Source organism: Jaculus jaculus, chromosome 2, assembly GCF_020740685.1.
Source record: "Jaculus jaculus isolate mJacJac1 chromosome 2, mJacJac1.mat.Y.cur, whole genome shotgun sequence".
NCBI classification, from domain to species: Eukaryota; Metazoa; Chordata; class Mammalia; order Rodentia; family Dipodidae; genus Jaculus; species Jaculus jaculus.
Window position 1 is genome coordinate 118,545,529 of NC_059103.1, and position 23,665 is coordinate 118,569,193.

General features: G+C 48.2%; 1 protein-coding gene and 1 long non-coding RNA gene across 3 annotated transcripts in view; one reads left to right on the forward strand and one right to left on the reverse strand.

Moving 5' to 3' along the window:
* Nucleotides 1–3,454: 3,454 nt before the first annotated feature.
* On the reverse strand, nt 3,455–22,875 carry Prdm8 (PR/SET domain 8). 2 transcript variants are annotated; one of them, XM_045144015.1, is made up of 5 exons: nt 22,764–22,875; nt 9,727–9,865; nt 7,334–7,554; nt 6,169–6,400; nt 3,455–5,824 (listed from the first exon to the last, which is right to left on the reverse strand). In XM_045144015.1, exons 3-5 carry the CDS (start codon nt 7,550–7,552, stop codon nt 4,188–4,190), a joined length of 2,088 nt encoding a protein of 695 aa, XP_044999950.1. In that variant the 5' UTR covers nt 7,553–7,554; nt 9,727–9,865; nt 22,764–22,875; the 3' UTR covers nt 3,455–4,187. The 2 variants fall into 2 exon arrangements, with proteins under 2 accessions (XP_044999950.1, XP_044999951.1); XM_045144016.1 differs by having other exon boundaries at nt 22,741–22,864.
* The window catches only part of LOC123458759, a 33,145-nt gene continuing 32,027 nt past the window's right edge, over nt 22,548–23,665 (forward strand). The window contains exon 1 of the long non-coding RNA XR_006635776.1: nt 22,548–22,722. This is a non-coding gene — a long non-coding RNA (uncharacterized LOC123458759). The remainder of the gene's footprint in view (nt 22,723–23,665) is intronic.

Here is a 23,665-nt window from a genome sequence, read left to right on the forward strand (position 1 = left end):
TGTGTGTGTGTGTGTGTGTCCGTGGGCAGTCGTTGCCCATCGCCTTTTCCAGTACCAGGGTGGGGAGTTCGCAATGCAATTTTTCATTGGGCTGTTGATGCAGTCACCATAGGAGTCAGTGGTCTGGATCTCAGTCTCCCAGGGGACTTTACTCATAAAACTCCCACAAAGCCTTAAGGGATTTAGAAGGCTATGGACGTATTAGGAGGCGAAGGAATGGAAAGAGAGAGATACCAGAGAATGAGCCTAATTCTAGTGCCTGAGCTTGGGTAAGAAAAAGCGAAACCTTCACAATTCCAGATAGGTGCTCAGCGCTGGCTTGCCCTCACCCTCGCCCTCGCCTTGGCGGTGCGGGCTTGGGTCTAGTGGACCTCATTGGTGCAGGGCCTGCAGCCCGCCTGGGCCTCCTTTACCTCGGAGCCTGCGGGCCTCTGGGGGAGGCGCGGGATGGAGGGACCTGAGAGACTCATTGGCAGAGCTGGTCACCAAAATGAGGTTGAGCTCGGGCTCGAAATGGGAGATGGGACTTCCTGGCCCCTTTCTGGGTGTTTCCTGTGCTTGTTCAACAATGTCACCTATAGAGGTCACTTTCAGTAGGCTGGGCGCCTAATGGAATATACTGCTGCCCGGAGTAGGGAGGAGGGAAATGTAACAGGCCACAGACAGCGCGGTTCCAAGGGCCAAGCTGGAGCCAAGTCACAAGTCTCTGACATGAACGAAATACTTGAACTAAGGCTGCACTTCTGTAGTTGCAGCCAGACCCTGCGCCACTGCGACTGCCACCCGCCGGGCTCCGCGGGTTGCAGCCTCCTAGAAGGCTCCGGGAGTTTTGGGAACTTGCCCAGGGAGGATCCTGTTTCGGTTCAGCACTCCGGTGCCTTGAACACGTGCAGAGGGTTCCTTCTTGGCCCCTCCCGTTTTTTCTTTTTCTTTCTTTTCCAGGCCTGGAGATGCAGGGCGCGCCCTGCAAGGGTGTGCTGCAAAGTTCAGGCACCTCCGTAAAGGAGAAGTAAAGGGACTAATGAGCGATTTGCAGAGTCTGGGCGCCGGTTCATGGGTATTATTCAAACTAATTGGAACACAACAAACGATAGCAAAACAACAGGTTGATTTTTATGACTTGTTTTCCCTGCACTGAAAGTTCTGGTCACTTGCTTGGAATGGAAGTTTGAGTCGCCTGGCATGGTTGTGGGTCCAACTGCCTTGCTGCCTCCTGCGTGGCCCTGAGACCTCTGCGGCTGTGTAAAGGCGTTTACACTCACAGCCTCAGCCAGGTGCTACGTGGAACTCCTTACTGAGCCGATTTAGATACCAGAAACTGTTACAGTGCATCTAAAAGCTCAGCAATGCTGAATTAAACTAAAACACTTCTGAGATCGTCTTGGCTATTGGTAAAACTAGCTCTGGGCTTCCTTCTCCGGTTACCTCGCGCCAAAACGTCCCTGCGCAGTTTGATCCCTGTAGCTAACCCAGCCCTCAAGAATCTACCAGGAATATACCTACCTCGATCTTTTGGGCAATGGCCCAGTCATTGCTTGTCTTCCGGACTGTACGCTTAATATAATGACCATGTAAAATAAATTAGAGAAAAAGCTATCCTGTCTGTATGCATCCTTCAGGAAGCTAATCCTAGACTATGAGGAAGCCCCTTAAAAAAAATAAATAACATTTTTTGCTTAACTCTTTCCAGACAATTCATTCTGTCTAAATCCACACCTACTAATGAAAAGGTTTCTCCGTGGTGAAAAGGAAATTCTAGAAGGGTCAGATAGAGAAGTAATGTGCCTTAGAGATGTTGTTTTTTTTTTTAAGTTAGTCCCCAAGACAGTCTGCATTTGTTTGTTTTTATAGGTGTTTGCCTCAGCAACCCAAGAGTGAGCAAAGCAAAGGTATTTTAGATACTTTAGTTTCCCTGATGAGGTTGTGATTTTAAATTTCTTAAGGCCAATTTTCTACTTTATCCTTAATATTGTTCTATGTTCTTGCTTTCTAATTTTCTTTACTCCACTTTTGGCCTTCTAGAAAATCCCCTTTAGTTTCAATTGCCTAGCCTATTGGGGGAAAAAAAAAAATCAATGCTAGAAGTAATTTAAGGAGAGTAGAACATGTCTTACTTATGTTCCCGAAGATAAGAGCAAGGCGGTTATTCCAACTGATGTCAACATGATAGTCCAAATAGCAGAAGTAGAACCAGAATTTGGGGCTGTTCTTAGTTACACCTGGTAACAACAGTATTGTTGTTGCCTAAGAAAACTGGACATTGTCTTCAAAAAGGTATTTGGATGAGCCTAACAAAGCCAACCCCCCTTTTCAGCAAACTTGGTCACACTCTGTGGACCAATTTCTTTGCAAACCTCCACCTGTTCCTACTCAAACCAGAACTTGTTTTCCAGGGGTTTTAAGATGATAGGGGCTTTATGTTCCTTGAGGTAAAGTTATTGATGTTACAGTCATGAGACTTTGTGTAGATTTTCCATTTGATATGTTTGCATAAATATCCTCCATACATATAAGAAGGTAACAGAATGTGGAAGTTTTCTTCTCCTTTGAATAGCTTATTCCTATGAGAAATAAACCAGAGCATTGTCTACTCTGGAGGCATCTATTGAGTAACCATGGAGACACCCATGGCATATGAATTTGCTGCCCTAAGTCAGAAAGGATCACTGTTCATTTGGTTTTACATCTAGTGGCCACAGCACATACCATAAACGTGAATGCTTTACTGGGAACTGTTTGTTACCAGTAGTTGGAGAGGACAGTGCTTTTTGTTTGTTTGATAAGGGAAAACTGGAAAAAAGAGTTCTTCTGTATTACATGTTTCAAGACTGCCTCCCGCCCCACAAACACACACCCAGAGACTGTGCGGATGTTTAAGCCATTAAAAGAAAAAGTGGGCCCTGGAATACAAAATCTATTATCGAACAGTGATCTTTAAACTTGAATTTTAGAGGGATTCTCTACAGTATCTGTCCTCTCAGATGCAGGCCAAAAAGTAGCCACAAGTGGAGTTGCCAATTTTCCTTCTGCTGGAAAGAATGCAGACCCCCCCCCCACCACCACCACCTCCAGCAGCAGCAGCCACAACTCACACAGACAGGTTGTCCACACAGCAGGCATTTGGTCTCAATGATACATCTTTGACCTAGATGCCCAGCACTTTCTCCTAAACACTTTCGAAATGATAATCAAAACATCTTCTTTGAGGCTCAGATTGGCTTACTGCAAATAAATGAAAATGACACGAAGCTTATTATCTTTCGTCTCTCTTATCCGTCCCTTTCTTTGCAGCGACTCAATGATAATTAATGTTCTTTACTCAAAGCATACCACTTACCTACAGAAAATGTGAAAAGTTTCCAAGTATTTGCTTGGAAGAAAATACTGATTTATTGTCAAAGCATCCAAGATCCCTGGATAAACTATAAATGTTAATAAATCTTTCCAGGGATAAAAAAAAAAAAACACATAACTATTCGGACTCCATTTCACTGGCACAAAATTACAGTTTGTAGTAAAAGGAAATACATATTTACATAATTGATGACATTCTTCATTGAAGTCCTTAATAATTCCATGATACATGCACTTCCCCCTGGAAACTTAAATTGAATGATTATCCCCTTTTTATGCATTTTGTTTATTTTTCATAAGAACACAGCTGTCATCAGGAAATGCAGGAACCATTTCCCCTTTCTTCATTACTTTATATCTAAAATAAATTTTGCCCTTACATATAATTATTACATCTACACCATAAGTGCTTAATATTTTAAGTAGAAACGTATGACAAGTGCATCAATATGCTGCAATATATGACATTTTTTTAAATGTACCTTTGTTTGGGGGAAAGTGAAAATGCGTGCATTCAAAAGAAATCCCCCTGAAACAACCCACCCAATCAAAAATCCACCAACCTAGAGTGTGTGTGTCAGAGAGAGAGAGAGAGTGTGTGTGTGTTTCCCGTATTGAACATTGGACGAGAAGGTTCCTGGGAGCGGGGTGGTGTGTGGGGGGAGGCGCGAATGTGTACTCGTGTGTTTGGTTGCAGAGTTTTGGGGGCGCAAGGGAGGGGTGGGCGTCCTCGCGTGTTCGCTCCCGCAGGTGGCTCTGAACAGCGCGTGCACGCGGATGGAAGGCCGGTGGCGGGGAGGCGGGGGCTGGGGGGGAGGCTGGTCCTTCGCGAGTCAATTATGCGAAGTCATGTGCCTGGAGAGGTGGTGGCGTTCCCTGAACGACTCGTTGCAGATGGGGCACTTGAGTTTTTCCTCCCGCCGCCGCTTCACCAGGGGCTCCATGGCGTACTCCTTCTTGTGGTGCGACCTCATGTGGTAGACCAGGTCTGAGGTCATGCGGAAGGAGGCGTTGCACTTGGCGCACCAGTTCTGCGCGGGCAGGCAGAGCGAGGTGAAGGAGGGCGGCAGCAGCGTGAGCGCCGAGGGCAGCTGCAGCTGGAGAGGCCCGGCCGCCGCCGCCGCCGCCGCCGCCGCTGCGGCCGCCGAGCTCTTGGGCCAGAAGGCCGTGGCGTAGAGGAAGGGGCTCTGCTTGGGCAGGCCGCCCCCGCCGCCCGGCAGCGCCCCGCAGCCCCCTCCGTTCAGGTCCCCCTGGAGCTTCACGGCCAGCGGGTCGGCGGCGGCGGCGGCGGCGGCCGGGTAGAGTCTGGCGGGGCCCACGCCGTCGCCCGGGTGGCAAGGCTCGAGTGCCCCCAGCTTCTGGCCCAGCACGAGCGGCGGCAGCTGCGCGAAGGAGCGCGCGGGCTGCGAGAAGGCGCTCTTGCGCTCGTCCGCCGGCGCTCCGGGGCCCGCGCCCCCGGCCGCCGCGCCCCCCGCCGCGCCGCCGCCCCCCGCGCCGCCCAGCTGCGGCACCGACGTGAAGGCGCTGCCCCGCGCCGGACTGCCGTCCTCCAGCCGGCCGGGCATCGCGCCGCCCCCGGGCCGGGGGGCCAGCAGCTTGTCGGCGCCCACCGGCGATGCCGCCGCGGCCGCCGCCGCCGCTGGGGTGGACGGGCCTCCGCTGCCTCCTCCGCCTCCCGCGTCCTGGTCTTCGGGCGCGGCGCCCCCGCCGTCCCCGGGCGCCTCCTCCTGCAGGCCGGCCGCGCGGCCCGTCTTCTTCACCTCCACGAAGGCGCTACGCTTTGCCTCGCCGGTCTCCGGGCTGGGCGGCGCGAAGAGCCGTCCGTTCTCCTCCAGGCCGAAGAAGCTGCCCGCGCCGCGGTACTGCTGCGGCGTGCACACCAGGTCCTCCTTGGAGACCGGGAGCTGTCGCTCGGAGAAGCGGGCCCGGCCTCCCGCCAGTCCCGCACCGCCGCCGCCGCCGCCGCCGCCCTCCGCGGCCTCCTCGGGGAATTTCCTCTTCCCCTTGCAGCCGCCCGCGGCCACGCCGTCGGGACTCAGCTCCGCCTCCTGCTGGCCGGTGCCGCCGCCGCCGCCGAGACTCGGGGCAGCCGAGCAGCTGCTGCCGCCCCGGGAGTTTTCCAGTTCCCGGGCCAGGTTGTGAAAGTCCGTGGACGGCTTCGCGCTGCCTGCACCCGCGGCGGCCGGCGGGTTGCTGCCGTCGGGGGACGGAGCAGGGTAGTGGTGGATCGGGCCAGCTTTGCAGAACTTGGGGCCGGGTCCCAAGGGCGCCTCCTGCTGCGGCGACTGCTGCTCCTTGCCGCCGCCGCCTCCCCCGTGGTCCTTGGTGCCCGCGCCGCCGCCTCGCTCGTCGTGGGGACTCAGGTCAGCGCTGTGAAGTCTCTTGGGGCAGCGGAAACGCACATGCGCTACATAAGGGAACTCAAACTGGAAACGCTGGCTGCATTCCAGGCATGTGTAAGGGGACGACCCTGCTTAGTGAGCAAACACCACATGGTTACTGAGCATCACCCCAGGCCACTTTGCCAGCATCCCCGTCACAAATCCACTTTCTCTCACGCTGCCCGAGAAAAGACTTATCATCCCACATGGTCCAACTTTCCTTTCTGATTTGGGGAAGTGCAGTTATCAAGCCAAGTGCCTCCCAACTTACCCTCTCCCTGACAGACTACACTCCACGCTACTCCCCAAAGCCTCCTCTGAGGTGTTCAGAGGGAAGAAAGGTGCACCTTTGCACCAGGGCGAGCCCTGGTTGCTCCCAGAACCTCTCCACGAGCTAAGGAAGGGCCCACTCGCAGGTCTTGAGCCAACCTACCATTCATCTTGTTGTGGGATCTAGAGGGGCACAGCAAGAGTAACTCAGTCAGTTCTTTCCCGTACCAAACTAGCAATTCCTCATCTTTGGCAATCCTGCGGAGAGAGCGGTAGAACAACTGTCCATTTTTGATATAGGCTTCTAGGTTCTGCTCTTCCTTATCTCTGGCTGATTGGACCAGCCGCAGCCACATGAGACCTTCTGTGGAACCATTTGCCGCTGATGTGTCTACCTACAGTTTTCAAGAAAGAACACAGGAAGGAAGGGAGGAGGGAGGCCCATGTGAGAGTCTGAATCCACACGAACTAGGACCACGTCTCTTGTTCTCACCCCGCCCCACACACACCAAGAATTATCCAAAACCAAACTTTCAAAACTATCATAGCCAATTCGTAAGATGATCGTCATCTGAAATATAAGAGTCTTACAGATTCTTTGGGTCGTTTACATACGTTGGTTGAATACTGAAGGAGGAAATATCATCTCACAATGTAATATTACCATAGTTAGAATTTACTTCTCACATATCCCACATTAGGAAAGCAGTGGGAACTTTGTTTCAAAGGTTTAAAAAGCAAACATATCTTAGAAATCATCCCATAACACTCATCTTCCGAACTATGGCTTGAAGTATTAATAGTTTTATTTTTATTTTTGTAAAGAAACATAAGGAAGCGAAAGGCCTGTTATCTTTAAGGGACTTACTGATGCTTATGTTCAACACAACATTTTTATTAAAATACGAACTCTGAAAATATTACCCTAAAAACGATATTTAGGAGATGAGGAAGTACCCTAGATTAAAAAGCCAATGCACCCAATATTGGTAAAAGTAGTCAAAGGAAGTATTTAATATGCAAATAGCCTTTGTCCCAGTGAAATTTCTCCATAGTTTAGGAAATCCTGTTTATCAACAAGAAACCCAGAATACAGGCACTGATTTGGACATCTCCAATATTTCAAATGAAATTTTTCCATTTATTCCAGAAAAGCAGTTGAATTTGAATCTAATTTCTTTTCTAGTTTTTGGTGCTTACGCTGGGCTTGCTTGTATTACTGCATTTTCTACCTTCAGAGCTTGTCTTTGCGTGCCACTAGAATAATCGTAGTTCATTTTCAAGAGGCCATTACCCTTACGCAACTCCACTGCACAGCTGAGACTTACTCGGAAGATGTAAGGTACTGTCCTCTTGTCCGTGGACTTGAGAGCAACGAAAGCTATGCTGTCATACAGGGAAGTGTGGCTCAGGACACAAGGACCGAATATAGCATTCTCTGGGATGTCGCAGGTTGTGTAGACACTGGTAAAAATATCTGTCAGACATTGTTGGACAGCTTTGGCATCTCCCTCCCAGATGCCTCGATGGATTCCTGAATCCTCCATCACTGGAGACAGATACAGAAGTAAGGAAGCTCACTGTTAGTGCTTTCACTGGTATGAACCCAGGCACATCAGTTCCGTTACCAGATTTTTCTTGCACTTGTCTGCTTTTTTTTTTTTCTTACATAGCTCTTATTTTTACAATAAAGCAGATCAATCTGGCATATTTTAAACATGCCAATTTAGGATTATTTTCCTTCCCTTTGAAATGATTAGAATAGTAGGAGAATGGAGTAAAGAAAGGGAGCTTGGAAAAAGAGTAGGTCATTTTCCCATTACCATGGGAATGGAGCAGGCTTTTGAGGCAAGAGTAAGAGAAAAATATATGTATGTTTTAAACCAGGGTGTCTAGCTCTCCTAACTGTGGGCCAAACACACACACACTTCTAACGCTTGAGGAAAAATGATTTTCCTCCTGTGTGTTGAACCAGGTGTTTGGGAGCCGCCTTTTTCTCCCTTTTCTTCCAAACAGGGGAGCATGTATTAGCAAGCAGGCAGAGACAGCGGAGCATGGCAAATGGATTTCCACTGGAGTGTCAGGGCCACTAATTCCGTGTCAGCTAACCTTTCTCTGCAGCTACTAGAAGGGATGTATGTCTGCTCATTACCATAATCCAACACTGTCCCTCCGAGGCTTTACTTAAAAGCAGCAAGCAGAGGTAATTATTCCCCCCCCAGCCAACGTGCTTATTTATGGATGAGGTTGAATCCCAGTTACCTTGTTATACAAGAGGGTGGATTGAGTCCCATGGGGCCTATGAAGTGAGCAGGTACAGGACCGGCCTGAACTGTCCCTAGTCTTAAATAGTGTGTGCAATGACTGGTGAATTCTCACTTCCCCAGATACCACCCTGTTTGGGCAAGAGGGGGCAGCCCTGCTTGAGTGGTCCATGATGGGCGCTCCAGCTGTTTAATCTGCAGCAATTTAGAGAGTAATGCCCCAGTGGAGGGCTCTCTATTAAGCTGTCATACAGGGACATGTTCTTTCCTCTGCCACTGGACACCCCCTACAAGACTTAGTACTTAAATAAAGTAAGTGTTTTACATTTAAAACTAACTTTGAACTAGCGCTACTTAATGACTGATGAAAGGATTCATCTAAGTTGGTTTTTCCCTAATAATTTTACTATTGACAGTAACTTCTCTACATTTTGTATGATTTTAATACCAGGACAGAGTAGATCTAATATATATTTTTTTTTTCTGTGAGGCTGCTCATTAAAGAACAATGTTAGCAGTGTCCATTTTTATCTTAATGTCTATTGATCAATTCGTCTTGCAAATATTACTACATGGTAACACTTTCTCTTTCAGGTAACAGAACCAAAAACTTTGATCGGCCTCTTTCTCATTCCTTCTCCTGTATACCCCAGATGGCAAGTGTAAGATTGCATTTTCCAGAGAATGGAAAGCATTTCATAAGACAGAAAGTTCATCAAATGTCACCAATGTATCTCTGGGCATGTCCCACCCAAGGTAGTCTTCTTGATTTCCAGATTCAAATTGAAAACCACGAGAAGATACGAGACTTTTCAGCCCCGTTTCCACGGAATCCTAGTCTCTCCTTTTTCACTTTCCCCATCTCAACGTTGTATACCGTAATTTCTGTCTTCCTTCTTCTTTCACACAAGCGTTTCATTGTGCTTAGAGGTCGCCCAGTCACTTCGGGCAACAGCCGGGGCTCTGTCATTAAAATGCGGTTCTACCTAACAATACGGAGGGGAAAGGTCCTCGCTAAGCCCGGGCTAAATAGTAAGTCTCCGTCGTCGTTGCCCTGGCCACCTCCAGCCTTCCGCGGGTCACAGTGACCGCCGAGCTAGAACCTGGCTCGCTCCACCGCGCGCACTTGCCTTTCCCACCCAACCTTCCCAGACCCGAGTCCGGCTGGAGGCCCGGGTTCTCACTCTAGGCGGATCCTCCCGGGAGCAGAGCGACCGGCTGCGCTCCGGCTACCCGCGGCTCGCCTTTCCTTCCAGGCAGGCATTGTCTGGCTGCCCGGCCGAATCCCTAGCTTTTCCGGCAAAGTGCTCCCACCCGCTCCTCCCTTTGTATTATCTTACTGGCAGTAGGCACATACTATACAATCGTTTCCCTAGATGAAAAGAGGGAAAACATTGTCTTCCCAACAAATCTCCCTTCTTCCCATCCCCCTCTGACATCAATGCAAACAGACTCACCAGGAATAAGGTCAGGAGCGATTCGCCCAAATAAGGCCACCTGGAATCTGGAAGATGCTATCCAGTGTTTCTTCTTGTCTATTATATCACTGTATTTCCATGTCAAGAGGTGTCCAGGTTGCTGTCTTGTAGGTTCTACCTAAAGAGAGGAGGGAGGTGAAGAGAGAAAGATGAGGGGACAGTGAAAGGAGAGCGAGCGAGCGAGCGAGCACAGAGTTGTACAGATGGACCCGATGCAGTGACTGACTGGCACGCAGACACACACTTTTTGTTAGCTGCACATAATCTGCCCAATGACGCGTGACAGCCCACGTCCCCTCCCTTTAACTCTTTGCTGGGCTAGGCGCTCCCTCGAAAGCCGCCTGCCTTGAAGCTGTCTCCTTGCCTGCGGGCGCCTGGAAGATGCTGAGCGCCTTCCTCCAAGTGAAGGCGTCTCTCTGAGCACAGTCCAGACTGCCTCCCCCAGAAGCTTGGGCCTTTTGGGACAGTTGGGAGGGAAAAATCCGTGTCAGGTTCCGAGAGGAAAGCAACAGAACTAGACATGGTTCTTTTCCATTTTGGTATGCACTTGGGAGACCTAGGACAGGTGGCTGGATACACTCGTAGAGAGCTTCTGGGGCACGCGCTTAAATCCCCAGAGTTCAGTGCCCTGGAGGAGACCCGGGTGTGAATTAGCCCTGAGGGGTTCTCTGGCGTCGAGAGGCCCGGGATTTGAGCAGCTAGTATGCTAGGGGGAGGTGCACAGGTCCCCGCTCTCTTCAGGGGTGCGCACCAGAGCTAGCAGGGACTCCGGTGAAAATTTCTGGAGGTGTGCGCCTCGTTGGAAACTTTGCTTTAGCTCGCCTATGTCCTAAGAGATGGGGTAAGCGGATAAAAAGACTCCATTAGAAGTTAGAAAGGGACTTACGGGGTCTTTAGGTCCCAGGACCGGGGTGCCAGCCTGAGTGTGGGATGAGGGACAGAGTTGGGAATGCCCCAGGTAGTTGGACTCAGGTGTTACTGCTTTTCACCCTTAGCTTTGCGTGGTCCCTTGGGAGGGGGCGCCAACATGAGGGTGGCGTCCGGGATTGTAAAACCTCAGCGTGTGTGAAGTGAGAGCCATCCAAAGTAAAAATGATTATGAAGATGGACTCTAGACAGTTTTTCACGTCCTGGGGTGATGGAGGAAAGGATGGAGTCCCGGGGCGGTCTCCGGAGTCTCGTTTGTGTGCTAAGTCTCGTTTTGTGTGCTAAGTCTCGTTTGTGTGCTCGGATCGCCCTTTGAGGCGGCAGCAGCTGCTGCTCATGACGGGAGGACTTTAACAGCCTGAAAGTGGATTCCTTCCATAGGCACCACCGCTCACGCGAAACTAGGGTGGAGGCGTGGGGCCGTGGCTCACATTTCAACTTTTTACTCCCAAGGAAAGAAAAGTTTCCCACCCATTCTACCAAGGAGTCCAAGGTAATTAGCTATGTTTAGTATCAACGACTGTGTACCTTCCCCACTAAATTTCAGAGGTAAAACCCAGGCATAAGAAAGGTTCCTAAATTTTAAGGTAGAAATATCAATAATTGGCTAAACGCAGCTTTTATGTGATCCTTTTGTAGCTCTCCGACATCTTCCTTTTAGGAACCTAGAAGGCCAGCAAGGTACCAAGGTCTTCCTAGCAGATGCCTGTGACCTGGAAGAATGAACTTATCTTGGGTGTGGGGAATTTCCCACGGAATTCACTACCTTGGAGTCCCTCATCTCCATAAACACCCGGGTATGATCAGACAGAAGTGGTGCCCAAGTTAAGAAGGGAGCCTAAGCAAAAAGAACTACGATGACACTTTCAAATACTGGGGAGCGAGCAGAATTCTCTTTTGCTTTCCAGGCTGACTTCTGAACTGCACCTTTCTTTCAACTTAAGGTGTCATTTCTCTTAAGCAATTTCCTACCTACATGCGCCACCACAAGCAGCAAGTCAGTGTATGGGTGTTTTAGATTGGCTAAGAGGGACTCCTCATACCAAGCTTCATTGCAAAGACCGTACTCCCATAACTTTCTGTAAGAGTAACAGGGTGTGTTTAGCTACAATTGTCTTATGACTGGCTGCCCCAAGATTCTTTCCCCATCTCCTTTCCTCCTTCTCCCCTCTCACCCTTTCTCTCTGCTTCCCTCTCCTTTTCTTTTACACTCTGAAAGCACCCTCCTCCTAAACACTTCGTTAAAGGAAGGGTAGGAAATTTAGAAATGTTGAAAAAATTGTCTCAAGTATCTGGGAAATAAACCTCAGAGTAGAAAAATAAAGGCATGATATTTAAGTGAATTAAGCGGATAAAGAAAGACCAAGAAAGGGCAAGAAAGGGACATGTGATGGAAAAGAAGCCACAAGAAAATTTTGGCCCTGAAGAAACTCTAGCCTGACTGATAGAGGCCTTGCAAGTATGGGGGAGGGGTTTTGGGGGTGGTGTTTCTTTCCCATACTCTGCTGAATAGAACCTTCCTTTGTACCAGCTTTGCTTATCATGTAGGAAACACCACGTTTGTCTTTCCCAGAGAAGTCATCTGCTCCTGCAAGCATTTTAACATTTCTCTTACTTATTACAAATACAAAAACATCCACTCCAGAATTTGTGCTTCTAGGAAATTAATTTTAAATGAAAGATGTTTTTCCAGTGTCTGGCCTTTCTTAAGTGTAAGTCTCCTTTCTGTTTACATTATGTCTCTTTCTAGGCACTGAAGCTTGTTTCCAGTTTGTATGAAATAAAGAATGTTTCTCCTATCTAAGTTCATGAATTTGACCATTCAAATCTTAAACTGGAAAGGACTTGAAATTCTGTATATCAGAGAGAGGAGATAAAATTTCTTTTCCTAGTGTTGGGACTTGAACTCTCATCCTTGTACATGCCAGAAAGGGGCTATCCAAGAAATTTTCCTTCCTGCTTACTAGTAAGGAAAGGTGTTCATAGTTTTTGAAATCCTTCATATTTTATGGATTATGATAGCTCCCTATTGTAAAAATCATATAACTGACATATATGAACTAAAATGGGTACAATTAAGTTGAAATACCTACTTGGAAAGGTTACCACAATTTTCAATGGCAAACATTTCCTTGTGTAATATAAATGGTTAAAATCATAATCATTAATAAACTGCACACATTATTTTTATTTCTATAAAAATTTACAGGCTACAATGGTGCATAAATTACTTTGAAATCATTTACTGGAATTCATTGATAATAAATGATGGCTTGAGGCATTTACTCAGCCTCAGACAGGATTATAAAAATAGACCTCACTCAATAGCTTCATGCAATTGACATGGAACAATAGGTTTATGCATACATTTGTGGCTATTTTCCCTGAAATTTTACTTCCAATTAAGTGTTTAGAAGAATAACAGTAAAGGCTGGGGAGATGGTGCAACAGTTAAAGATATTTTCTTTAAAAGCTTTATGGCCTAGGTTCAATTCCCCAGTACTCGAGCACTTGCCTGAAAAGCCAAAGGAACCAAGTTCAATTCCCCAGGACCCACATAATCCAGATGCACAAGATGGTGCATACATCTGGAGCTCCGTTGCAGTGGCTGGAGGCCCTGGCATGCCCATACTCTCTCTCTCTTTGTCTTCCTCTCTCTCTGCCTCTCAAATAAACAATTAAAAGCAAAGTATTAAAAAATAGTACTTTTTAAAGCATGAAAATAAAGTGAATATGCTCACCTCTCTCAGCTTTAGTAAGGCTTTTTGCAGTCATTACAGAAACACTTGTGTACACTACTGCACAGTTGCTTCGGAAGAAAGGGTTGGAGAAAAGTCCATGAATGAATTGAAGCAATTCCTATTATGCCCCAAGTGAGTGGACTCGAAATGACAATAAAAATGAGAATACCATTTTCTCCTCCAGAGTTTAGACTTAGAGCCCTAAATCTCTTAACTTCTGTAATAGGAGAAATATCTTTGTGACTAACTCACTTAAGAATTACCCAGTAAGTATAGAAACACCTGGTTTTCCTTTTGTCTATATCTTCCTAGTCTCAGTTTATCTCCTATTACCTATTTCCAAGGCAAAACAGCAGCAAATACTGGTCATCAGAAGAGCCTGATAATTCATGGTGAAAATTCCTCTTGAAGAACAGAGGATGCCAAGGAGGAAAGAGATAACAGATCTTTCTGTGCTTCACAAATTCTCACAGGGACTTTTGGGGGAGGGGCCATCAGAATTGGGATGATAAAAAGGAAACTTCAAGGAAGTGTGTGGCATTACTTAACCCCATTATCCAGAATAAGGCACTTTCCAGGGAATAAACTTGACTGAGGACTTGTCCATAAAGAAATGGAAATAATTAGTGGATGGTTTGGAAAAAACACCAGTTCTGTACAAAAATGTTGTTCATAAGGTTCTTATTTCCTCTTCCACCAGTTCTTTTTAACAAAAGAATGATACCTGGTTGGCTTAAAGAGAGTAGAGGATTGTCTTAATCCAATTATTTGCTCATTTTACACCTTGTTTAACTGGATAAGGGTTTTGCAGATATAGAAGATGCAATGTGTTTTACAAGTGTGTACAGAAAGTTCAGTTTGGCCCTGTTCCTCCTTCTCTGCAGGGCATTGTAGACCGCTCACTGGATGATCAGAGAGTACATGCTTCCTGTACTGGTTCTGGGCAAAAACAGAAACTTGAGGGTAGAGAATACTTTTGCTTATCAGTAAGAATTTCAGGCTCCTAACTGTAAGACTTTCTCATGAATTACACTTTTCTGTCTTCAGTTTTTCCTTTTTCTCAATAAATGGTACTGTTTTTTTGTTTTTTGTTTTTTTTTTTTAAATGCTGTTGCTACTGCTGTCACTATGTTATTATCATTATGATTACAACTGACCTGTCTTTTTTGTTTGTTTTTGGTTTTTCCTCTAAGAACTCCCAAACTACAGCTATACTACTAATGGATTCAGCTAAAAGCTAGTTAGACTCAAAGCATATTTTTTTTAAAAAAAAATTATTTATTTGCTAGAGACAGAGAGAGTGAGAGAGAGAAGGTATAAGAGAGAGAAAATGGGCACACCAGGGCCTCAAGCCCCTGCAAACAAACTCCAGATGCATGTGCCATCATGTACATCAGGCTTACATGGGATCTGGAGAATCAAACCTGGGTCCTTAAGCTTTGCAGGCAAGCACCATAACCACTAAGCCATCCTGGCAGCCCGAAAGCACATGTTTTACATGTTCTGCCCTCCCCTTGGATCTGAGTGATGGGACTGTTGGCCTAATAGCTTCTGAATAAAACTTCCAGAAGGGCAAATTGAAATGATACAGTTAAGAGTCTTGATATCAATGCCTCACACTCATCTGGATGAGAAGGATTTGCAGAATATTGACTTCTGTAATTCTGTAAATGCTCCTAGAACTTACGTAATTACATAAAAGAAGATCTAGAATTGTGGAAAGGAACAGCTAGTTTTCTGTGGAATCCATACATTCCAGGGCTCTCTCCTGACTCAGGTGTCACAGGAGAAGGAAATTCAGTCAGACCACAGAGACCACAGAACCTCCTCTTTCTCAGGACCAGTGGAACTGGGGCTAGGGGATGTCTGGCAGTCATAAGTACAGTCCTATAGCCAAAAATAAGATTTTTAAGAAACTGACTATAAGCCTTGGAAATGTTATGAAACTGAGAGGGCCCTACACCAAATTTCTTCACACAGCCATAAGAAAGGACATTGTCCTGAAATTCAGCACAGAGTTCCACTCTTTCTCCTCATTTGAGGCTGTAATTCCTGAGTTAAATGAGGACCTTTTGGTTGGAGTACTGGAACTGTGAGAAATTTGGTTCCTGGGGATGAGCAATAGAAAGCATTATTCTCCAGGGAAAAGAGTATGGGCAGAGAGCACACATGCTCAAGCCTTTTTAGCTTAGAATGGGCCCATGTACAATTTCCTGAGGTCTATGGAGTGCTATCAATTAGTAAGAACAGTAATGACTCACATGGTTTGGTAAGAACTTTGGAAGTCTCCAAATAATCAAATTGCTCCAGTCTATACGCCAATTGAACTGTTGGAGTGCAAACCATCCTTCATTATTTCAGTACAAGTGAGTCACAGGTGTTTCATGAATCAATTTAATGTCAATAGAGAATCTCTCCCCAAACTTTATATGGAAGGCCTATAACATTCAGCACATTTTCAAAAGTTTTTAAAACCAATATATGTGTTTTTGTTGCTGACATTTGGAAAATCAGTCTCCTCAGAAATTCAAAGATGGATTTGTCAAAAACACTAGCAAGTGCTGGAGCTGGGAAGATGGCTCAGCAGCAGCCAAGGGCCCTTGCAATAGTAAGTGCTAAAACAATACTGGATGTACATTATTAGGCAGAAAAAGTAATAGGCAGGAAGGATGGAAATTTATATTTGCCCTATTTAATTTATTGTGTGAAAAGTTATTTCCTTGGCTGATTTAATCATCTTTGGTAAGATAATATGATAGCCAAGATAAAGCATAACATTTTTAACAAAAACTTGCATCTTAAAAATGAAGATGACTTAGAATTGTCAAACAAATCTTTCAAAAATTCCCGAGGATAAACATAATAACCATCATGACTTTGAGACTGTAAATTTCCTATGCCTCAAATTCAATCGAGGTCAGAATGACACTGTCTCTCTCTTTCCCACACACACACACACACACACACACACAGTTGGGGTTTGAAGGTTTTTGAAGGTACCAATGACTTTCACATTTGGTTTCCCTGGGTTCATATCCCTAAAAGTAGTCAGAGCTCTTTGTTGCATGCTCTCATGTAATACAGACTTTGGTAAACAATTTGTGGAAAGTGTTATGAAGAATGTATTTCTGGGCTGGAGAGATGGCTTAGCGGTTAAGCGCTTGCCTGTGAAGCCTGAGGACCCCGGTTCAAGGCTTGGTTCCCCAGGTCCCACGTTAGCCAGATGTGCAAGGGGGCGCATGCATCTGGATTTCGTTTGCAGAGGCCAGAAGCCCTGGCGCACCCATTCTCTCTCTCTCCCTCTATCTGTCTTTCTCTCTGTGTCTGTTGCTCTCAAATAAATAAATAAATAATCTAAAAAAAAGAATGTATTTCCTCAGTATAATTTTATTGTATGATACCCATGTGTTTGCATTGGATCAGATACCCTCTATTTGCATACCCTGTTTTATTTACATGGCAGTGTTTATCTGAGGCCTAGCCATGATAATATTTCCTGGTAAGTGGGTTGCATTGAACTTGTAAATGTGTCCTGGAGAAAGTCAAGGATTTGAGAATGTGGCAAGCTCCATTTCTTACCTGGGCTGCAGTAAGGGCTTTATCCCAAGACACTTCAAGATTAAATTTTAGCCCAAGGTTTGGTAGGCAAGGCACTGGAATGCATGCTGGGCTAGGACAATCCCTGGTGTCTGGATTCTCAGGTGCCTGTGTTTCACAGCAAAAGGTACAAGGCACTAGGACAGAGCTAAGAGGGCAAAGAAGGCCAAACCACTGGCCTCAAGGAAGGCTCCGCCCATTATTTCAAAGGCTTCACCACAGACATCACTTCATTACATCTGCACTGACTCACCAGAATGCTGAGAGTTGAAGGCAGATGCAACCTCGGGCAGGATGAAACATGCCACCAGCAGAGGGGTGGGGATCATGCTTACAATAGGAACAGCCTGTGCAAAACTTGAACACGGGCTGGAAGAGGCCAGCCAGTGGCTCTGTAAAGTGGAGTCCCCAAAAGGCAGGACACATTTCCCATACACTAGCAGCCTTCCCTCACCTCGTTGCAATTAGTGTCAACACTTTCAGACTACTTTCAGAGAGAAAGGTGTTCTCAGAGCGACACCTTCAGGGGGAGGTGGCAATCTTATTCCAGCATCACTCTCCACCTGCTCCAGCGCCTGACCTTGTCTTGGCAGGTCACCCAGCTTCCTCTCACAGAGCCAGGCCCACTATTCCCAAATCTTACTAGCTGGACCTTCGTGACCCAGCTCAGCCTCGCTCTTCCCCCAGTTGAACTAACATTGGCAGTGAGGAAAGGAGGACGAGCCTGCTTTGGAGAGCCAGTTGCTGAGCAGATGGTAAGGGATTACTTCCAAGAGCTGGGGCTAGTTTCATTTCAGTCTTAGATATCCCAGGGAGTTCTCAATGCCTTCATTAGCGGCCCTTCTCCTTAGTTAGAAGCCTAGTGCACTGACCCAAGAAGGCTGGCAATTTAGCTCAGGCAAGCCCATGCTCTCACCAGGGAAGCCAGACTAGGTTTGGCACCCTGTGCAGAGGTTCTCTACTATGCATGTCAGTTCATCTGTGAACTGATGGCAACCATGGAATCCTTTTCATGAAGTTACTATGAAGGCTGAGTTGCTATTCTGCAAGCACATAACCAAGTCTAGATCAGTGTATATCCATTCCCCAATGCCTGCTGCTGCTAACACTGCTTCCTCTGGGAGGGTTATGGTTTACCCACTTTCCCAGGGGATCAGTGAAGAATGAGAACTTGATGATTCTAGACAGATTGAATTCAGGTATTGGAGGGTATAGTAGACAAAACCAATCTGTTAAGGGTCCTTTCTACCACTGACTGTCCACAAAATTCCAAGCAAAGGCACCAATCCCTCCCTCTGCCTCTCCAATGCTTCAACTGATAGGTGGAGGTAGGATGTCTGTCCCTCATGGTCATTCAGAAGGCCTTGCTTCAGGTCTGATGGAGGGGCCACTGGTTAGAGTGAGAAGTCAGAAACCCAGTGAGTGAAGGCGGCAAGGTCTGGGGCAAAGCTGAAGGGAGTTGATGGATGTATAGCTGGTTAACTAAAGTGTTGAGGCCAAAACCCAAAGCCTCCAAAGGGCCAGGGCTCCATTTAATTGCGCAAAAGCAAGTGAGCTCTGGCGGCAGTGTGGTGGTCTTTCCTCTTTTATGCACTGAAGGCAGGGCAAGCAGGCACATGAACCTCTTAAGATGGCATAGCAGGACAGATTTTCCTAATGGTGGCCCGCATGCCCTGCCCCTAATGCAAAACTTTGTTAGACACAGAGCTGAGAAAACCCTGTGTAAGGTCTAGAATTCTGGACCAAGCAGCTGGTGCTTGCTCCTACCCCCAAGCCTCTACTGTGCAGGCGCAGCCTGTACCCTGTGCTTTCTGTTCATCCCCTAGCTCACTCTCCAGAGGCAGTCTCTGGACCCAGCACAGTTTATGAGCTCCCAGTTCCCCCTTCTAAAGATCTAAGAGGCAGTTGTTAAGAGCTCACTGTTGGAGATTCTAAGCATGGGTATTTGAACTCTGGCTCTTCAATCTGCTATGTGTCTGGGAGAATCACTTACCCTCTATGAACCTTTGCTTTCTTCATTTATAAAATACACAACAAAAACAACCTCTATCTTCTAGAGTAGCTACAAATAGTACAAGAGCAAGCTCAGGTTCCTCTCACAGCTGAGACACTTATTGAGTGAATCAGCTTCACTATGCTGTTGTTACCTATTAAGCAGATGGTTCTTTGATGTAAACAACACTTATAGGGTCATAAGAACTAAATGTGGCACAGCTTTTGGCCTAACGCACAAAGAAGCCCAAAAGTCAGTCATTTAAACATCTGAATGCCTGCCTTTGAAATACTGGAAAATATAACTTTTTAATCTTAGCTATCCTGATGCGCCTTTCTCCTCTTTAGGAAAAAGCAAGTGGCAAAAGTGTGTGTTGGAATGTGGAGTGTTAATGCTCCTCTGAGGATCTAAGGGAGAAGGCAAGAGGGGGGACTTGAGACATGGAAGAAGCTCAAAAAATGTTTCTTGGAGAAAAGGCATTTCAAAATTCAGAGAAGGAAAGAGTCTGTCTAATGTGAGAAGGGAGAGCCAGCATTGAGGTTGGTTGGCCTGTCTTGGTGGCAGACTGCCAGGGAGCACACACCTAGGTGAATTTCTGTGTGCCTGTAGTTATGGCCTCAGGGACCAGGTGGCACTACCTTTAGGAGAACAGGTTCACTTTAAAGGGCAGGCTTAGAGACACATTCCAATGGCAGAAACACTTCACTTGACTTAAGAGAAGCAAAACTCAAGAGAGGGAAAGACAGAAAGAGATGGGCACACCTTGGAATGAATTTGGTTTCCACTTCATTAATTCCTAAAAACTTGAACTTAAATTCGAGTCCAAAATCGTCAATTCACAGACATCTTTTAACCATCTTCATAGCTTTGAGGGTGTAAACCAGGCTTGCCTCATGATGATACCATGTCCCTTCTCCCTCAGTATCAGTGCTCTCCTCTAACTTCCAAGTGGAGGCACTGAACAACCCCCCCCCTTTTTTTTTGTTCTTTACTCTTCATAATACTGATAACAGGCCACATGCTTTACCCACCAAGGAGCAGGTCATTCAGGAAAAATCTGGGCCTGCAGGGCATTTAAAACCAGGTCCTAATGCTCCTTTACCCTATGGGCAGAGAATGCTGATGGAGCCCAAACACCCCAGGGCATTTTGTCAGCTTCACACCCTGACTCCAAGGTGCGGGTAGCAGAAAGGTGAATAAAATCAAATCTAACCAATTCCTTAGAGTGCGACCCCAGGGGCAAAGGAGCCACTGGTGAGAAGGAGCCACAACTTGGAAAAAGATTTATTTTTCCTAGTCATAAATCTCATCCCCTTGTTCCTCTGCCCAACGAAGCATGATAAAGTCCTTTTCCATAAAGTATTCAGCATTAGAGCCACAAAGCTCCCCCAATCAGCAGCCATCTGCTTCTGGCATAACTGCTGCTACGGAAGCAGGGAAAGCAGACGCAGAGAAAGGGCACCGCTGTTAGACTGAGCCTGAATAGCTCCGGTTGCTCCTTGTGCATTTGTATCTATAGAGACAGGAGAAGAAAGGCCGCATTATATTGATACAACAATTGTAAAACAAAACACGGAAGAGGCATCGAAAGGGTGATATCGCATGCATCAGGGGTCCCCAGATAAAAGGGGCGCTAACAGATTTATAGAAACCTTTAATTGCTTTTCAATTGAAAGCTAAAGAGGCTGGGGCGAAACTGTGAAGAGTGGCAAAGTGCTCTCGTTCAGCCGTCTGGAGGCGTGATCGATTTCATGGGAGGAGAAAAAAAAAAAGAGGTCGAGCACTGGGCGTCTCTTCCCCAACGCTGGGAGCTTTCCGCGTGCCTGGGAATGACGGATCTGAGCCCAAAATCTCTAAGCCTCTCACTTTTGTCAGTCTTCCTTCCACCCTACTTCACAGAAGGAGTGGGGGGGGGGACGGGGAGAGGGAGGAAGGGAGGGAGAGAGGAGGAGAGAGAGAGGGGGGGAGGGAGAGAGAGAGAGAGAGAGAGAGAGAGAGAGAGAGAGAGAGAGAATGCAAAAGTGAATGAAACTTGCAAGCCCCAGAAGAAAGAGGCTCAGCCCTTAAAACCTAGATTCCGCAAGGCCTAACTCTACTCCAGCTCTCCATATCTAGACCCGAACAAGGAGTCTGGCTACTACTGTGGAGTATTTCGGTGCGGGTCTCTTCCCTGGGGCTGCCTGTGAGCCTTCCCTGGTTGAACCCCCTCCCCACGCTGCGGGCCACCTCCTCCCCCCACCTCCGTCACTCCCCCTGCAGTGCCCACCCACGCAGCGGCCCCGGACGTTGGTCTGTCTGTTCCTAAAGCTAATTTATTGGTCCAACCCCCCATTATCATTTTCAGCTTCCTAATTAATCAAAGATAAAAGGCAATGGTGCAAATTACGATTACGAGGGAACTGGAAGACAGTTTTGAATAAAATGGGAGAAGTGAAATATGATTAATTGAACGACATGATAGTGAAATCTCCAAGTGTGAGGAATGAGCCCCAGAGGGGCAACGCCAAACTCTAACCCAGTCCCAGCACCTTAGCCCGCATCCCCGCACGGGGTCACGTGGGTTTGGGTCTGAACTCTTCCAAAAGCAAAAACTAAGGCCTTCCAACAAAGCTCAAGCCTAAACCCAGGTAACCTTCTCTCCATTCCCACCCTGCAACCAGCGGCGTTTAGTGGACGTCAGGTCAGGGAATCCCCGCCACAGCAAGAAAACCTTTTGATTAAAGTACACCCCATTTTTGTGCTAATGGATTTGTGCTCTCCACTCACCGCTTCCTTTTTGGCCCTGCACATTCCTCTACCTTGGCCAGCGCTTCATGAACCTGCAGGAGGGCCAGTCCGGCAGATCCGAGATGGCATTGACTCCTCTTGCAAGGATTAACTGAGCGCTGGCCTGAGACTGAATTTCTAGAATTACGTGCGGGATTAAAAAGCGGACACCGTAAAGGCACACACAGTTTGCATTCTCTGGTTATTGTGATTAATGTTTCCGAGGGGATTTATTCTGGGAGCTTACTGAACCTGCTCTCAGGGGTCTAAAGCCCTGTGACCGACACGCAGAGGCCTGGGGGGCACTGTGGGCACGCGCCGGCACACTCGCGGGATTAGAGGTAACGTCAGATGGGCTAAGAGATAGGAGGAGCCACATGGCCTTTTAGCCCTTTAGTGTCCCTTCGCTCTCTTTTCTGCACCCCCAGCCTAGGAAGACTACCCTGGAGGCTGGCTTTCGGTCTCTGAGGGCGTCTATGTAAAGGGAAGGCAGTAGGAGTGTCCCGAGTTTCCGATGGGAGAAAGGGGTCCTGCGCCAAGGCACTGACTACACGCATCCCTTCCAGCAACCGAACCCTCGAGCTTCTTCTCAGTAAATCACTCCCTAATCAAACAGTCCCCTTCCCCCATCTTCTGAAAAGCTGACCTCAGTCCCCCTTCGAGCTGCCCCCGTTGTAGCTACCTGCTGGAGTGCGCGCCCAGGGAGGCACCTGTGAACAGCTGCGGGGACGGGAGCCCATCCGCCTCACGCCAGCTCCCAGGGGGCAGAGAATACCTTCTTGAGCCACTGTAGCAGCACAAGAATAGGGGGCGACTGCCGGGATGGAAGCAGAGGTGGGGGGAGCCGCGGGAAGAACGAGAACCTGTCAACCTGAGTAGAGGAGAGAAACGAGAAGAACGGGAAAGAGAAATAGAAAGGAGAGGAGGGCCGTGAGAAAAGGAGAGGACCGGGTAAGTGGGTGGTCTTGCCTGGTGGCGGCCGTGGGCATTACCGCTTTCCAGCAGAAGGGGGCATCGTCCCAGTGGAAGCAGCTTTCTTCCCGGCTGGGGCGAGACTCCCCGGCACCGCGGGCCTCCAGCCCCAGCTCTGGGATGCGCCCTCGGCGCCCCCTCCTGGCGGCTGCGCCGGCCCGGCCCCCCTATCTCGAGGGTGGTCTGGGCCCCGGCTCCGGCCTGGGCGGGCGAGATGAGGTCTGGAGGAAGGAAGGGCCAGGTCCCCGAGCCCGGGCGTTGGCGGGCTCCCCTTGTCGCTGGCCCGCGCTTCTCCGCGGCGTCCTCGCCAGCGGTCGGCGGGGCTGGGTGGCTGCGAGCGCAGCTCGGGCGGTGCCCGCTGCAGCCCGCGCGCCTCTCCCCGCACTCGCTCGGCGGCTCCGGCGCGGCAGCTGCGAGGGAGGGAGCTCTGGGGCCCCCGGAGCCGAGCGCCAGGAGCCGCCATCTGGAGCCGGGTGGCGGGAGGGGCGCGGGTGCGAGGGACCCAGGGCAGGGGCCGGCGCGCGGCGGCGGCCCGTGGTGCTCGCGGGGGTCGTGGGAAAGGCGCGTGTGAGAATTCTTGTGACCCGCGGGGGCGGGGAGCAGCCGAAGCGGGCCAGGGTCCCAGTGCGCCCACGTAACAGGATTGGCGAAGGTGTAAGGGGACTGGCTTGGCATCCACTCGACCCCGACCCCAAAGGTTTCCCTCTGGGGAGGGCGGAGAAACCCTAGGACTAGGGCACAAATCACTTGTCCGTCAGAAGCGGTTTTCTCCTGTTCCCTCTCTCCCACCTGGTCCATCCCACTCTCCCGGAAACAGTCCTTTCCAAGCAGCGTGGATTTTTGGACATCTCCACCCGCTAAGACAATCGCTTCAGCCAGAATGTGGGACAGGCGCTGGGCAGGATGTCACCCCTGGGGATAA

Excerpts from the sequence above, each read along its gene's own strand:
- Prdm8 (XM_045144015.1), bottom strand. The coding sequence starts at position 7,552 with ATGGAGGATTCAGGAATCCATCGAGGCATCTGGGAGGGAGATGCCAAA. Across the intron at positions 6,401-7,333 it reads CAGTACCTTACATCTTCCGA|GTAGACACATCAGCGGCAAA; the intron begins GTAAGTCTCAGC and ends TGAAAACTGTAG. Across the intron at positions 5,825-6,168 it reads ATCCCACAACAAGATGAATG|GGTCGTCCCCTTACACATGC; the intron begins GTAGGTTGGCTC and ends CTCACTAAGCAG.